Raw genomic sequence first — 17314 nt, 5'->3', positions numbered from 1 at the left:
GGTGGGCTGTTTACAGATGGGCTATGTACAGGTGCAGTGATCTGTGAGCTGCTCTGACAGCTGGTGCTTAAAGCTAGTGAGGGAGATATGAGTCTCCAGCTTCAGAGATTTTTGCAGTTCGTTCCAGTCATTGGCAGCAGAGAACTGGAAGGAAAGACGACCAAAGGAGGAATTGGCTTTGGTGGTGACCAGTGAGATATACCTTCTGGAGCGCGTGCTACGAGTGGGTGCTGCTATGGTGACCAGTGAGCTGAGATAAGGCGGGGCTTTACCTAGCAGAGACTTGTAGATAACCTGTAGCCAGTGGGTTTGGCGACGAGTATGAAGCGAGGGCCAACCAAGGAGAGCATACAGGTCGCAATGGTGGGTAGTGTATGGGGCTTTGGTGACAAAACAGATGGCACTGTGATAGACTGCATCCAGTTTGTTGAGTAGAGTGTTGGAGGCTATTTTATAGATGACATCACCAAAGTCGAGGATCAGTAGGATGGTCAGTTTTACGAGGGTATGTTTGGCAGCATGAGTGAAGGATGCTTTGTTGCGATATAGGAAGCCGATTCTAGATTTAATTTTGGATTGGAGATGCTTAATGTGAGTCTGGAAGGAGAGTTTACAGTCTAACCAGACACCCAGGTATTTGTAGTTTTTCACGTATTCTAAGTCAGAGCCGTCCAGAGTAGTGATGCTGGACGGGCGAGCAGGTGCGGGCAGTGATCGATTTGAGAAGATACATTGTAGAAATAGGCAGGGTTTACGTGGCTTTGGTGACGACCCTCATCTGACAATTGCTTGCCAACGGAGGATATTTTGGGTCGTCACTAGTTACCACAGCCACAAATACCTAAACCCTGCCTATTTCTACAATGTCAACATCATAATCATTTGTCACATGCTTTTTTTTTTTACATTTTAGTCATTTTAGCAGATGCTCTTATCCAGAGCGACTTACAGTAGTGAATGCATACATTTCATTTCATGCATTTAAAAAAAAAATATTTGTTATTTTTTGTACTGGCCCCCCGTGGGAATCGAACCCACACCATGCTGGCGTTGCAAACACCATGCTCTACCAACTGAGCCACAGGGAAGACCCCTTTGTAGACTAACACTGAAATGCTTACTTACTACGGGCCTTTCCCAACAATGCAGACATTTTTTTGTTGGAACAATAACATGAAGAATAAATACACAATGAGTAATGCTACCTTGGTTAACTTCTCTTTTTAAAATCTGATTTTAAACTTCATGCCTAACCTTAAAACCACATTTTTCTTTTGAGGAATCTTTACAATAAAGCCAATTTTTACTTTGTGTCTGCGGTAACTAGTGGTGTTTTGGACAGGCAGACCATTCTTATTATACCTCATTTAGGCAGACTGCATTTCCACTTGTCAAAAAGCTTGTACAGCTTGTACATAGCTTCTGCCACCTGCTGTTGACGCCTAATCCTGGATAAATAACAAGCTATGTGTGAAATTCAGGGGTGATGTGAGGTAATTTGACTTTAATTTCATTCTCACCTCCACTTTATCAGAATTATTTACTTATACAAATGACTGGAGAGTAGGCTTAGCCTATTTCTTTTTGGAAACAATGGCCACCCCAACCCTTAATACAATACTGCTCAAATGAAGAAATAAAGCAGACAAATATAGTCAAAGGTTTATCTTGTTTATTCAAATGCAAAACGTTTAAACCATACATTAAAACCAAAAAAAGATTATGAAATGTTAAGTATAAAAAGGCAATTATATTCTCTATAAATGTTAATTCACAATGTGTTTAATCCATAGAGATAAAAGTGAAGAAAGTCATGAGTCTCTGCTAAAATGAACTATTCATATTCACTGGGGAAATGAATCAAGTCCATAAAAGTTGTTGCAAACCTTTGAGAATCCTAAGATCTCTACAATTTTTTTACTCCAAAATATCCTAGTACATGACACTATAAATCACATTGTTGAGTTGGATTGCTTTCACATAAGATAACTTGACATGACACCTTTTCAATCACTGTGCTTCAAACATCTTGATTCTCAGTAGCTGGTGTTTTCGATGGTGATCTGTTGAGCCGTCTCAATCTTGAAGTCTTTGATACCTAATGAGAGAAACCAAATCATCGTTTGATCTTTAGTCACAGTAGGAAGGAAATCAATGTTTGGATAAAAGCAATTAAGACATTCATTGTATTGTTGAGCAATAACTAGTAACGACATAGGAAAGTTGTGTATTTTGCATGTGCATTTGTGTATGTGTTTCCTATGCGATATAACCCTCTGTTCTCACCCTGGCTGAGAGCGTTGCCGCCTGAGGAGAGGCGCCAGTATCTACGGTCGGTCTGTCGAGCCCGTTCCCCATTCACCATGCTCAGGAAGGGTCCCCACAGGCTGGTCTCCTTCTCAAACCTGCAGTGTAGGCAGAGGACAGAGCAAGGAGGAGAGTTCATCATGTTAAACTTGTGATATGACACTAAGCTATTCACCACCACACTGGGAAGTTCTACAACGTTTTCTGAGTTGTAAGCAATGTAAATAATACAAATTAGCTCTCCAAAAAGTATCAATTTGGAACTTGATTAACATATCAACCAAAATAACTATAAAAGCGCCCCATTAACTCACGTGAAGCCAATGTTCTTCTTTTGAAGGAGTTCAAGGGCATAAACCAATGAGGTGCCCGTTGGCACGTCAACAGAATAGACATCAGGAGCCCCATGTGATTTGACGACCTTCAACTTTAGGGCTACTTTGGTATTGCTCTGTAACACCATCACTGGCTGCCTGGCCTCCAGGACCAGGCTGTCTGTAGAGGAAAACGCAACAAAGCAGAGGCAGTAAGTAAGAGTGAGGAGGATCACACCTCAAAAACAGATTGACCACTGTTGGGTTTGATGATAACGCAGCACTTGCCATCCTCATTGCGGCACTGCTTGCCCTTGACTTGCAGATAGGTCTTTTGCTGGAGGGCAGGCAGAGTTTGGGACATGGCCATGGGGTTGAGATATGTTCCCTTCCTCACATCTGACCTCATGGCCTCCATTGAGGTAGAACACTCCTGCACCTGGCTGCCCATAGCCAGCAGGGCCTGGGACACAGGGACACAGGGACACACTATGTTATTCCCATGGGAAATGCTTATATTGCTCCAATCAGACATTTATGTAAATGCTGCACAGGTTGATATACAGAGCCTTAGAAAAGTATTCAGACCCCATGCCTTTTTCAAAATGTAGTTACGTTATTCTAAAATTGATTAAATAAACAATCCTCAGCAATCTACACACAATACCCCTTAATGACAAAGCAAAAAAACACGTTTAGAAATTTTAGCAAATTAATAAAAAAAAAAAAACAGGTACCTTATTTACATAAGTATTCAGACCCTTTGCGATGAGACTCGAAATTGAGCTCAGGTGCATCCTGTTTCCATTGATCATCCTTGAGATGTTTCCACAACTTCATTGGAGTCCACCTGTGACCACCAAGACTCTTCCTAGAGCTGGCCCCCCGACCAAATTAAGCAATTGGGGGAGAAGGGCCTTGGTCAGGGAGGTGACCAAGAACCCGATGGTCACTCTGACAGAGCTCTAGAGTTCCTCTGTGGAGATGGGAGAACCTTCCAGAAGGACAACCATATCTGCAGCACTCCACCAAGCAGGCCTTTATGGTAGACTGGCCAGGCGGAAGCCTCTCCTCAGTAAAAGGCAGGACAGCCCACTTGGAGTTTGCCAAAAGGCACCTAGAGACTCTCAGACCATGAGAAACAAGATTCTCTGTTCTGATGAAACCAAGATTGAACTCTTTGGCCTGAATGCCAAGCGTCACATCTGGAGGAAACCTGGCACCATCCCTACGGTGAAGCATGGTGGTTTGCGGCATCCTTCTGTGGGGACGTTTTTCAGTGGCAGGGACTGAGAAACTAGTCAGGATCAAGGCAAAGATGAACGGAGCAAAGTACAGAGAGATCCTTGATGAAAACCTGCTCCAGAGCGGTCAGGACCTCAAGACTGGGGCAAAGGTTCACCTTCCAACAGGACAACAACCCTAAGCCCACAGCAAAGACAACGCAGGAGTGTCTTCAGTGCAAGTCTCTGAATGTCCTTGAGTGACCTAGCCAGAGCCTGGACTTGAACCTGATCGAACATCTCTGGAGAGACCTGAAAATAGCTGTGCAGCAAGGCTCCCCATCCAACCTGACAGAGCTTGAGAGGATCTGCAGAGAAAAATGAGTGAAACTCCCCAAATACAGCTATGCCAAGCATGTAGCGTCATACCCTAGAAGACTCGAGGCTGTAGTCACTGCCAAAGGTGCTTCCCACAAGGTATTGAGTAAAGGGTCTGAATACTTACGTAAATGTGATCTTTTTTTTGTTATTAGAAATGAGCAAAAATGTCTTAACCTGGTTTTGCTTTGTCTTTATGGGGTATTGTGTGTAGATTCATGAGGGGGGAAAAAAAAACGATTTAATACATTTTAGAATAAGGCTGTAACGTAACAAAACGTGGAAAAACTCAAAGGGGTCTGAATACTTTCCAAAGGCACTGTAGGCCTAGAGGGGGGAAGTGACCCAGTCCTTACCTGCACTGCCAGGCCTGTGCTGAACTCATTGCCCATGTGACCATCAGCCCGCCGGGAGTCCAGTAGCTTCCGCTTGATGACGCCCAGGGCCTTGTCAAGAGCCGCATCCTGCACCTGAGTGTCAGACTCCTTCAGGCACTGTAGGGCCATTCCAGCCATGGCAAACGTGTCTAAAGAAAGAGAGGGGATAAAGCAAGGATTTAGCATCATCTCCATGAAATCACCTATAGAGAATCTGATTGGAGGGAGCCAGTGTGAGGAAATACATTTTAACTGTAGGAAAACAGAATCAGAGTTTGGAGATGCTCCTGGATTTCCTTGGTCACACTTAACCGATGCAGTCGGAGTCTCCATGTTTGATATGTCCATGGTCTACAGCCCCGATGAGTTTCTTGCTGACGTGAGAGTTGACTCTAACTTCACTCACACACAGTGCCAGCACGCCTAGAGAGTACTGGTAGTAATTTGTCAGCGGACGGTGACTGACTGCAGGAGAAAGATGGACACAAAAACATATCAGATAAAATACTTAAACAGTAACAGCGACTGAGAACAAATAAAGTATGATGGCAAATTTGATAGAGCATTAACAAAGATGGTAAGGGTCAGACGGAGGAATGAGGAGGCTTACAGGTGATGTGCTCTTTCTCCAGTGCCATCTGTCTCTTGAGATGAGTCAGCAGGGTCTCGCTCCTCTGGTTGACGGTGAAGGTCAGGGTGTTGAGATCATAGCAGGAGGCCTTCAGGGCCAGAGTGTAAAGGGCCAGGAGACCCACCACTGGCTGGCTATTAGCCAGAGAGCTGAGAGCAGAGGATATAGGGTAAGGGGGAGATACAGGAGAGTTGTGATGGGTAAAGATACTTCAATTTAATCTCAAACGTATCAATCGTAAATACAGAACCAGAAACTGGATACAAATGCACTGCAGGTAGTTTTGAAGCCATTGACTACATAAAAGGACGTTTGCACAACTAGGTCATTATCAAGAATGAAACACACAATGACATCTAGAAATGTGCAATAAAATGGCTTTATAAATATGACCTTTTACCTCTCAATGTCATTGTGTAAATATGTTTTGAGTGCATTCAGGTGATCACTCTCCTTGCCAAGGTTGTGGTGAGTGGACAGACGCAGGGACAGGTGCACACTCGGATTAGGGGCTGTTTCCTGGTCCTCCAGAGAACGCAGCAGCTTCTTATTGAGTGAGAGGAGCAGCTCACTATGTTCCGATCCTACAGGATCTGGACACATAATATGGGTTGAAGCAACAACAATAGTACATTATAGCAAAAGTACAAGATGAATAACTTGCGCAAGGATAACTTCCAATGTTACCAAAGATATGTTCTGTAAGAGATTGGACTAATAAACCTACAGTAAGATTACAAAAGACCAGCTGTGTGCTAACTGAGATGATATAAATATAGTATCCTCAGACTCTAATCTAGGTCAAAGCATTGCACAACCAGTGTTTCCTGTGCTGTATCAGCAATCATATGAAAAAGCAAAGACATCAGCAACTTAATAACCACATGAATTCCCACAAGGCAGCCAATGTGTCCTTAAGCATGACTTCTCCAATCAGTGTTTCCTGTGTTTCAGCAATCATACACAAAGAAAAGCAAAGACATCAGCAACTTAAAAACCAAATGAATTTTCACAAGGCAGCCAATTTGTGTCGTTAAGCATGACTTCTCCCAATGTCACCTTGATGTAACTGACTCATACTAGGACAAAGTACAGGCTCATAGTCAGTCTACCCTGGTCGCTGTGATCCCAGTCACCGTGGGGTTTCCCAGGAGCTAACAATAGTATGGTGGTAGACTGATGTACTGGTAAGAATGCCTTAGCAACATGAAATCAATTATGTGCATCAAATTACAGAACTTTAACAGATCAGAGGTGGCACGACAAGTGAGATTATTTTCATCACAGTAGATTTGTTCAACAAGAGGGGCTGTGCATTATCTATTCAGACACATCAAACAATTCATTGCAAAATCATTGAAAAGTCCTGCAGTGGATGAAGTGGATCAAAGTTTACCAACTCTTAGCCCCGACATTCCTATGCTGTCCCTTGGACAACAGTCAAGTACATTTACAGTCTGTCGCGACTGTTGAATGAAATTCCATTTGAATTTACTCTGCCGATTGTCCGTGGGGTTGCTTCTTATAATAGGACAAAAGGATATCCAAATAATATCAACAGGAACATATTAATAAACAGACTTTCCAAACATGGGTCTGCTGCAGGTGCCTGACATAATATAACTTCCACTCTGCTTCACATCATTGCTACATGTAAAAATGAATAGAATTTACTTTTTATTTTATAAAATGTTTAAAATGGCTAAATAATTTAACAGTATACCAGGAGTAATTGCTACTGTGATTCCTGAAATGCAGAGCCTGTTGGAATCTGAATTTGTACTTTTGTTATATTGTTTGCTAGTTCAGCTGGTTAGCTCAGTCTTATTTACCGCCAAATGTTGCTAACGCCAGCTAGCTAGCAAACCACTTTATATAACTTGTTTTCTCAATGTATGAATACTAGTTAAGTTAGAAATGTTATGAATACAACTCCCATCTGCTGTCAACATCAGGATATGATTTGAGAGCACTAGTTAGCTTGACTGCATGCTGACAGTGAATTCAGACCCATTCAGTGGCCAGCTACACTACTAACATAATTTTACCAGGTTACCGTGAAGCAATTGTAATGACAGTCTACCACAACATACCCAAGAGTTTCCTAATTAGCATGGGGTAGTCAGGGTGTCATTTCATTGTGTATTAGAAAGACAGTTTGAGATCATTGAGAGGGGATTTCGCCAGTGGTTGAATGCGGAATTGGGCTAGTCCGAGGTTGCAACAGTAACCAAGAAGGAGGCGGGGCTTAGCGAAGGGTCATATTTATTAAACATTGGTGACACAGAGGGAGTGACGTTAGCTATGGATTATTGTGCTGATGATGTCCAAGAGTATCGTTTAGCAAGATGGCGCCGACAGAGATGGTCGCCTCACGTCCTTAGGAAACTACGCAGTAATTTGTTTTTTTAATGTATTATTTCTTACATTAGCCCAGAAAATCTTAAGTGTTATTTCAAACACCTGGGAAGAACTATTGGATATAAGAGCGACGTCAACTTACCAACATTACGACCAGGAATACGACTTTCCAGAAACGGATCCTTTGTTTGGACCTCCACTCTGGACATGGGATCTAATCCCAGAGTCAAACCCAAAACAACTTTGTCGCTGCAGGAGAGGCAAACGGAGCGGCCTCCTGGTCAGACTTAGAAGGCGAGGACACCAACCACCACTTCCGAGCATGTTACTTGCCGATGTCCAGTCTCTAGATAACAAGGTGGACGAAATTAGGGCACGAGTTGCCTTACAGAAAGACATCAGAGATTGTAACATTCTCTGTTTCACGGAAACATGGCTCACTCAGGATATGTTGTCAGAGTCGGTACAGCCACCGGGTTTCTTCATGGGTCGTGTCGACAAAAACAAACATCTCTCTGCTAAGAAGGGCAGGTGTGTATGCCTCATGATTAACAACTCATGGTGTAATCATAACAACATACAGGAACTCAAGTCCTTTTGTTCACCTGACCTAGAATTCCTTACAATCAAATGCCGACCGCATTATCTCTCTTCGATTATAGTCACAACCGTGTATATCCCCCCCAAGCAGATACCTCGACGGCCCTGAAAGAACTTCACTGGACTCTATGTAAACTGGAAACCATATATCCTGAGGCTGCATTTATTGTAGCTGGGGATTTCAACAAAGCTAATTTGAGAACAAGGCTACCTAAATTCTACCAGCACATTGATTGTTGTACCCGCTCAAGCAAAACACTGGACCACTGCTACTCTAACTTCTGCGATGCATACAAGGCCCTCCCCCACCCTCCCTTGGGCAAATCTGACCATGACTCCATCTTTTTGCTCCCCTCCTATAGACAGAAACTAAAACAGGAAGCGCACGTGCTTAGGTCTATCCAACGCTGGTCTGACCAATTGGATTCCACGCTTCAAGATTGCTTCGATCACGTTAACTGGGATATGTTCCGGGTAGCCTCAGACAATAACATTCACAGGAACATCCACAGACGACACAATCACCATCACACTGCCCTATCCCATCTGGACATACCTATGTAAGAAGGCTGTTCATTGACTACAGCTCAGCATTCAACACCATAGCACCCTCCAAACTCATCAAGCTTGAGACCATGGGTCTCGACCCCACCCTGTGCAACTGGGTCCTGGACTTTGACTGGCCACCCCCAGGTGGTGAAGGTAGGAAACAACATCTCCACCCCGCTGATCCTCAATACTGGGGCCCCACAAGGTGTCTTCTCAGCCCTCTCCTGTATTCCCAGTTCACCCATGACTGCGTGGCCATGCACGCCTCCAACTCAATCATCAAGTTTTCAGACGACACTACAGTGGTAGGCTTGATTACCAACAACGACGAGACAGCCTACAGGGAGGAGGTGAGGGCCCTCGGAGTGTGGTGCCAGTAAAATAACCTCTCACTCAACGTCAATTAAACAAAGGAGATGATCGTGGACTTCAGGAAAAAGCAGAGGGAGCACCCCACTATCCACATCGACAAGACAGTAGTGGAGATGGTGGAAAGTTAAGTTCCTCGGCATACACATCACAGACAAACTGAAATGGTCCACCCACACAGACAGCATGGTTAAGAAGGTGCAACAGCGCCAATTTGGCTTGTCACCTAAAACCCTCAAACTTTTACAGATGCACAATCGAGAGCATCTTGTCGGGCTGTATCACTGCCTGGTAAGGGAACTGCACCGCCCTCAATCACAAGGCTCTCCAGAGGGTAGTGCGGTCTGCACAACACATCACCGGGGGCAAACTACCTGCCCTCCAGGACACCTACAGCACCCGATGTCACAGGAAGGCCAAAAATATAATCAAAGGACAACAACCACCCAAGCCACTGCCTGTTCACCCCGCTATCATCCAGAAGGCGAGGTCAGTACAGGTGCATCAAAGCTGGGCCCGAGAGACTGACAAACAGCTTCTATCTCAAGGCCATCAGACTGTTAAATAGCCATCACTAACATAGAGGCTGCTGCCAACAGACTCAAATCACTGGCCACTTTAATAAATTGATTTAATAAAAGATATGACTAGTCTCTTTAAATAATGCCACTTTAATAATGTTTACATATCCTACATTACTCATCTCATGTGTATATACTGTATTTTATACCATCTATCGCATCTTGCCTATGCCGCACGGCCATCGCGCGTCCATATTTATATGTACAGTTGAAGTCGGAAGTTTACATACACTTAGGTTGGGGTCACAAAAACTTGTTTTTCAACCACTCCACAAATTTCTTGTTAACTTCTTATGGGCAACATCCGGTGAAATTGCAGAGCGCGAAATTCAAACTACAGAATTATAAATATTTAACTTTCATAAAATCACAAGTGTAATACATCAAAACAAAGCTTAACTTCTTGTTAATCCAGCTGCGGTGTCAGATTTCAAAAGGGCTTTACGGCAAAAGCACACCATGCGATTATCCGAGGACAGCGCCCCGCATACAAAACCATGAAAAACCTGTTTCAACCAGGCAGGTGCAACACGAAAGTCAGAAATAGCGATATAATAAATGCCTTACCTTTGATGATCTTCTTCTGTTGGTACTCCAAAAGGTACCAATTACATCACAAATGGTCCTTTTGTTCGATAATGTCCTTCTTTATATCCATAAAAACTCAGTTTAGCTGGAGCGCTTCAGTCAATAATCCACCCAGTTTCCCTCCATCAAAATGCATGCAAAATGAATCCCAAACGTTACTAATAAACTTTTCCAAACAAGTCAAACAAAGTTTATAATCAAACCTTAGGTACCCTAATACGTAAATAAACAATAACATTTAAAGACAGAGAATCGTTGTCTTTACCGGAGGAAAATACCGAAGAAGGCGCTCTCATTCACGCACTTGGAAACACTACAGCCAAAATGGGAGCCACCTAGAAAAACTACAATTTCTGGCTCATTTTTCCAAAAACCAGCCTAAAACTTTCTAAAGACTTGACATCTAGTGGAAGCCCTAGGAACTGCAATCTGGGAGGACTTCACCTTATAATAAAAGTGACAGCCATTGAAAATAGTGGTAGGCTGAAATTATAATTTTGGGGGGATGGTTTGTCCTCTGGGTTTTCGCCTGCCATATCAGTTCTGTTATACTCACAGACATTATTTTAACAGTTTTAGAAAGTAGAGTGTTTTCTATCCAAATCAATTATATGCATATCTTAGCTTCTGGGCCTGAGTAACAGGCAGTTTACTTTGGACACGCTTTTCATCCGGACGTGAAAATACTGCCCCCTACCCAAGAAAGGTTAACAAAATATAGTTTTGGCAAGTCGGTTAGGACATCTACTTTGTCCATGACACAAGTAATTCTAACAACAATTGTTAACAGACAGATTATTTGACTGTATCACAATTCCAGTGGGTCAGAAGTTTACATATACTAAGTTGACTGTGCCTTTAAACAGCTTGGAAAATTCCAGAAAATGATGTCATGGCTTTAGAAGCTTCTGATAGGCTAATTGACATAATTTGAGTCAATTGGAGGTGTACCTGTGGATGTACTTCAAAGCCTACCTTCAAACTCAGTGCCTCTTTGCTTGACATCATGGGAAAATCTAAAGAAATCAGCCAAGATCTCAGACAAAAAAATTGTAGACCTCAACAAGTCTGGTTCATCCTTGGGAGCAATTTCCAAACGCCTGAAGGTACCACGTTCATCTGTACAAACAATAGTACGCAAGTATAAACACCACGGGACCACGCAGCCGTCATACCGCTCAGGAAAGAGACGTGTTCTGTCTCCTAGAGATTAACGTACTTTGGTGCGAAAAGTGAAAATCAATCCCAGAACAACAGCAAAGGACCTTGTGAAGATGCTGGAGGAAACAGGTACAAAAGTATCTATATCCACAGTAAAACGAGTCCTATATCGACATAACCTGAAAGGCCGCTCAGCAAGGTAGAAGCCACTGCTCCAAAACCGCCATAAAAAAGCCAGACTACGGTTTGCAACTGCACATGGGGACAAAGATAGTACTTTTTGGAGAAATGCCCTCTGGTCTGATGAAACTAAAATAGAACTGTTTGGCCATAATGACCATCGTTATGTTTGGAGGAAAAGGGGGGAGGCTTGCAAGCCGAAGAACACCATCCCAACCGTGAAGCATGGGGGTGCAGGCGGGACTGGTGCACTTCACAAAATAGATGGCATCATGAGGGAGGAAAATTATGTGGATATATTGAAGCAACATCTCAAGACATCAGTCAGGAAGTTAAAGCTTGGTCGCAAATGGGTCTTCCAAATGGACAATGACCCCAAGCATACTTCCAAAGTTGTGGCAAAATGGCTTAAGGACAACAAAGTCAAGGTATTGGAGTGGCCATCAAAAAGCCCTGACGTCAATCCTAGAGAAAAGTTGTGGGCAGAACTGAAAAAGCGTGTGCGAGCAAGGAGGCCTACAAACCTGACTCAGTTACACCAGCTCCGTCAGGAGGAATGGCCCAAAATTCACCCAACTTATTATGGGAAGATGGTGGAAGACTACCCAAAATGTTTGACCCAAGTTAAACAATTAAAAGGCAATGCTATCAAATACTAATTGAGTGTATGTAAACTTCTGACCCACTGGGAATGTGATGAAAGAAATAAAAGCTGAAATAAATCACTCTCTCTACTATTATTCTGACATTTCACATTCTTAAAATAAAGTGGTGATCCTAACTGACCTAAGACAGGGAATTTTTACTAGGATTAAATGTCAGGAATTGTGAAAAACTGAGTTTAAATGTATTTGGCTAAGGTGTATGTAAACTTCCGACTTCAACTGTACATATTCTTATTCCATCCCCTTACATTGTGTGTGTATAAGGTAGTCGTTGTGAATTTGTTAAATATTACTGCACTGTCGGAACTAGAAGCACAAGCGTTTCACTACACTCACATTAACATCTACATGTGACCAATAAAATTTGATTTGAGTATCGGTGCATCACGTCTAACCAAATCTGGAATTTTCCCAGTGGCTCTTAGTCATTTCTTCAAATAACTAGTGTTGAGTAAATGCATTTGTGAGGAAACTCAGGTGAAGGAAGTTTCTGATGAACTTCACCAACCTGGGTGGAGCGGAGACCAGGCTTTCTGGAATCACAGACTGGTCTCATATACTAGATGTAACATAGTAAATGTAAATCTGAGACAATCAATTTTTTTTCAATTTTCGCCTAAAATGACATACCCAAATCTGTAGCTCAGGCCCTGAAGCAAGGATATGCATATTCTTGGTACCATTTGAAAGGAAATACTTTGATGTTTGTGGAAATGTGAATTTAATGTAGGAGAATATAACACAATAGATCTGGTAGAAGAAAATACAACAACGATGGTGTCCACAAGAGGGTAGCAGTGTATGTGCAAAGTTTCAGACTGATAACTTGAAGTATGAGCAAGCTGCATTTAGTGTGAAGTCACCCAGGTACATTTGGGCAAATCGTGAAGGACACATTTACATTACATTTTTCTGCAAGAATATCATCAAATCTGTATACTTGGACTTTGATTTAGCTTTTCCAGTATTAGTAGCCATATTGTAAGTTCAACATTCAACAACTTCATAACTCTCCATATTCTTGCAATTTTTGTCCAAAAGGAAAAGGCTTGCTGTCGCATAAGTTTAGCAGCAAAACCACAGATACGTGGTTTCCGCATACTCCCGTAAAGCCCAGCTCATTGGCTATCTAGCTAGCTTTGACCCCGATTGGTGCTTATTTGACAAAGTTACAGTCAATCAAGTGAAGACCACCTCTGTCATCGGCACACCATGAATGCGTCACTCTCTGACCAAATGTTGTGTCCTATAGGATATACTACACCTAATGATATAGTGAAGTCTGGTTACGTTCTAGGATCTCTGAGGAATAAATACGAACGTAATTTGACTGGTTGAAACAACGTTTAGGGTTTGATTTTCAGATTCCTTTCTTTGCAAATTGAACGAGTGGAAATACAAAATTGATCGTGCATGCTATATGGACCTTTTCAGGATATGAAAAATGATTTTATCTAACAAAACGACACTTCATGTTATCTCTGGGACCCTTGGGATGATAAATCAGAGCAAGATTTCAGAAGATTTCAGAATGAGGTGAATTTATCAAATCTATCGTGATGAAAAAAGTGTTTTGTTGTTAGGAGCTCTCCTCAAACAATAGCATGGCATTTTTTCGCAGTAATAGCTAATGTAAATTGGACAGTGCAGTTATATTAACAAGAATTGAAGCTTTCAGCCGATATAAAACACTTGTATGTACCGACATTTACTGTTTCTCTAAAATGTGCGATGATACATGATTTACAACTGTACCGTTGACGGAACACCTATCCCTAATTAAGGCAAAATCGAGAGGAGGGTGGATGGGTGGGCGTATAACGAGAGGAGGGTGGATGGGTGGGCGTATAACGAGAGGAGGGTGGATGGGTGGGCATATAACGAGAGGAGGGTGGATGGGTGGGCGTATAGCGCGAACGTCTAGCAGCCCAAAGGTTGCGTGTTCGAATCTCATCATGGAATTTAGCATTTTAGACAAGAGGGCTTTGTGTTGGAGCTTATTTCTTGCTATTTAAGAAATAAGAGGTAGGCCTACCTGTTTAACAGATGTAAATTAGGCTATAGGCAGCTATATCCATAGATTTGTGGGTCAATTCCTCCACCCACCACGCACTCTTTAAATAGCCTACCTCCGTGTCAGTGAAGGGCTTTTAAGTTAAAACTAAGACTCGAATTGAGGGGGCATGAGAGGGTATGCCATCCGCCTAACTTTTTATTATATTTTTTTTAAAGCACAGGCCTACCCCTTGTTAGCTTAAGATGTTAAGATAAGAAAATGATTCCAATTATATAAAGTGATCTATAACAACGCTTTGGTCTGCGATGCTTTATACTAAAAACAAGCTGTAAAATACATGATTCCGATGGGTTGGGTTAAGCCACAAAAGAAGAGTAGCTTGCACTTTTCTGCGTCGGTAGGCCTACTCTTTCTGGGGTGGAAAGGTAGACGCAACTTTTGAAAGAACCATGCTCAGAGTTCTAATAATGTCTCAGATTTAATTATTTGCAAACAGTGACAGTTTTATTGCAAACAAAACACACCGATTTGGCATTGGAGAAATATAAAATGAACACATGGTCCTCTCTGTCCATTCTTAGCCTGTAATTCCGGTCAATTGTATGGTATTAAAATATTCCGCTAATATATACAATTACGTAGAATTGCGTGAAATGTTTATGAAATATATTTTTCTCAGACCTGTAAATACGATAGATTCCTGCAATGCTTTTACTATAAAGGAGATATTTTCACCACTACCTTTTGTCCAAGGCAGTCTGCGATCCCACAACTATCTGGCTATCAAAGTTCCTGCGTTGCCATGTAATGCTTACAGGATGAAGAACAGTTTCTAAAACTGCAAATCAAAGGCTTTTGTCCGTCCAAGAAGTGAAGGTAAACGGTAGGCATGTTCTCATTATTATTCTTTTGGGTATAGGGGAGGGTCACTTGTTTTTTCCCCAAAGTGTTCAGAGAGGGTTTAGGTCAAATATATTTAGCTGAAGGGTGGGCCATCATTTTCATTTCAGAGGTTCGATTTTCTCCATGAAACCCTCATTATAAATAAAGTTTACTTCCTAACATATACTAAATAGTGATTCAGATTTACGTACAGAATAATACGAAATGCTTTGAGTCCACGTTGCAACGGAATATAGCTCAGACTACATCGATTCAATACTTGTTAAACAATTTTTTTTTTAAAGAGTACATCAAACACCCACCTACCTGTTTGTCATCTGTAATTGCATGCCTTTGTTTGCTGAAATCCATACTTTAAAAAAACAATGTTACTGAAATACCACCACCGACTGTTTGCTTGTTGAGATAACTGGCATATGCCAACACAAAAAAAACATTTTGTATTCACGCTGCCCTTGCCTTTGAATGAGGACTCAACTCTTGCCAGTTCACCTTACCTATTTTGTGAAATGAGTCCTCTTGCATTCACATTGTTATGTTTAGAAAGGAACAAATCTGTTTCCAACATTCACTCAATGCACAAAGTCTAGCACAAGCTATTCAATCAGATGCGTTATGGACAGCTAGATACACCTACTTACATTTTGGAAGCTAATAGGTTGCATTTAATTAAAATATGGAGACAATAATTGTAATCAGAAGATAGCAATAACATGTACACGTTTATAGTAACAGAATAAATAGCAATATAATAACTGCAGAATAAATGATGCTGTAATTGAAAATTGTACACCCAAGGTAGGTGTAACAGTATAGCTTCCGTCCCTCGAACCAGGAACCCTCTGCACACATCAACAACTGACACCCCACGAAGCATCGTTACCCATCGCGCCACAAAAGCCGCGGCCCTTGCAACGCAAAGGGAAACCCTATTTCAAGTCTCAGAGCGAGTGATGTCACCCGATTGAAACGTTATTAGCGCGCACCACCGCTAACTAACTAGCCATTTCACATCGGTTACATAGGCTACTGCCCCTTTAAAGCTAGAATATATGTTGTACCCAATGTTGTGATTCTGCCCAAATGTTGTCTTCGCACACTATTCAAACCCCATAATCAATAAACAGTTTATGAAGCCGTCTATAGATTACATATTGCAAACAAAAAATCTGAACTAAACTCCACATTTAGGCATTTCTGTGAGTCCTTGACAATCGCTAATCAATATCCAAAAAACAGCACACATTTCTTCCCGTGAACCTGCAGCATATTCTCTCTTGTGGCACCAACGTGAGGATTTATGGCAAGAGAAACGGTAAGCAGTAGTCTAGTGTGTGGTGCGTGAAATGACAAACGAACCTGCGAAGCGTTGCGTTCATATTGTCCTAAAAAACGGAACCGGACCAAGGAATTCAAGCGAACCGAACTCAGCCCACCTTTCCAGGTGGTCTCAGTTCGGTTCGCCTAAGTGGCTCTTTTGAGGTGGCAGTTCCTTTGGAGTGTTTGCACTGCACAATTGTCTGAATGGGACCAAGTGTGAAAACACCCTTAAAAGCAACAATCTGTGTTTTATGAAAAAGTATGGATTTCGACAAACAAAGGCATGCAACTACAGAGGACAAACATAGGTGGGCGTTTCATAAATTATTTCTATATAATGACCTTGAGCAAATCGATGTAATCTGCGCTACCACAAAGCCTGCATCGGCTCCACTCCGTTGGTGAAGTTCATCAGAAACTTCCTTCACCATGGAGTGGAGTTTAGTCCTCTAGCCAAGACAGAGACTGTCACGGAAAAGCAAATGTTCACCAATCAGGTGTTGTAATATTGTATTTCTGGGATAAATTATAGTTACCACAGGTTTCGCTTGCAACCAGTGCCAGCAGTCCACTCACAATGTACAGGGCATACATTTTGACCAACCTTAGAGAGGTAAAAAATAAATAAATGTTAGAATCAGAAGTTCATGTAAAACTAGCTATAGTGAAATTAACTGTCCAACCTAACGTTAGCTGATGATCAAAATCTGTCATTTACCTGTCGTGAAGACCGCTATTAACTTGATTTTAGGTCGACATCGCTCTCATGATCGTGTCAAGTGACCTGTTG

General features: G+C 42.0%; 1 protein-coding gene across 1 annotated transcript; it reads right to left on the bottom strand.

Moving 5' to 3' along the window:
* Positions 1-1652: 1652 nt before the first annotated feature.
* tcn2 (transcobalamin II) lies at positions 1653-17310 on the bottom strand. The gene is made up of 10 exons (NM_001140261.1): positions 17243-17310; positions 17061-17128; positions 5631-5823; positions 5210-5379; positions 4912-5064; positions 4579-4748; positions 2910-3084; positions 2622-2802; positions 2287-2405; positions 1653-2098 (listed from the first exon to the last, which is right to left on the bottom strand). The coding sequence occupies exons 2-10, from the start codon at positions 17116-17118 to the stop codon at positions 2037-2039; spliced, it is 1281 nt and encodes a 426-aa protein (NP_001133733.1). The 5' UTR covers positions 17119-17128; positions 17243-17310; the 3' UTR covers positions 1653-2036.
* Positions 17311-17314: the final 4 nt, after the last annotated feature.

The sequence above is a fragment of the Salmo salar genome, chromosome ssa24 (assembly GCF_905237065.1).
Source record: "Salmo salar chromosome ssa24, Ssal_v3.1, whole genome shotgun sequence".
Lineage (NCBI taxonomy): Eukaryota > Metazoa > Chordata > Actinopteri > Salmoniformes > Salmonidae > Salmo > Salmo salar.
Note: the sequence above shows the minus strand (reverse complement) of the source record. Positions and strands in the feature narration are given on the sequence as shown.

What these genes read in the sequence shown, in the direction of transcription:
- tcn2 (NM_001140261.1), bottom strand. Translation starts at nt 17,118, where the DNA reads ATGTATGCCCTGTACATTGTGAGTGGACTGCTGGCACTGGTTGCAAGC. An exon ending in TTACACAATGACATTGAGAG is followed by an intron (nt 5,380 to 5,630) that starts GTAAAAGGTCAT and finishes CTCTGCTCTCAG; the next exon opens with CTCTCTGGCTAATAGCCAGC. An exon ending in GGAGAAAGAGCACATCACCT is followed by an intron (nt 5,065 to 5,209) that starts GTAAGCCTCCTC and finishes TTTCTCCTGCAG; the next exon opens with TCAGTCACCGTCCGCTGACA.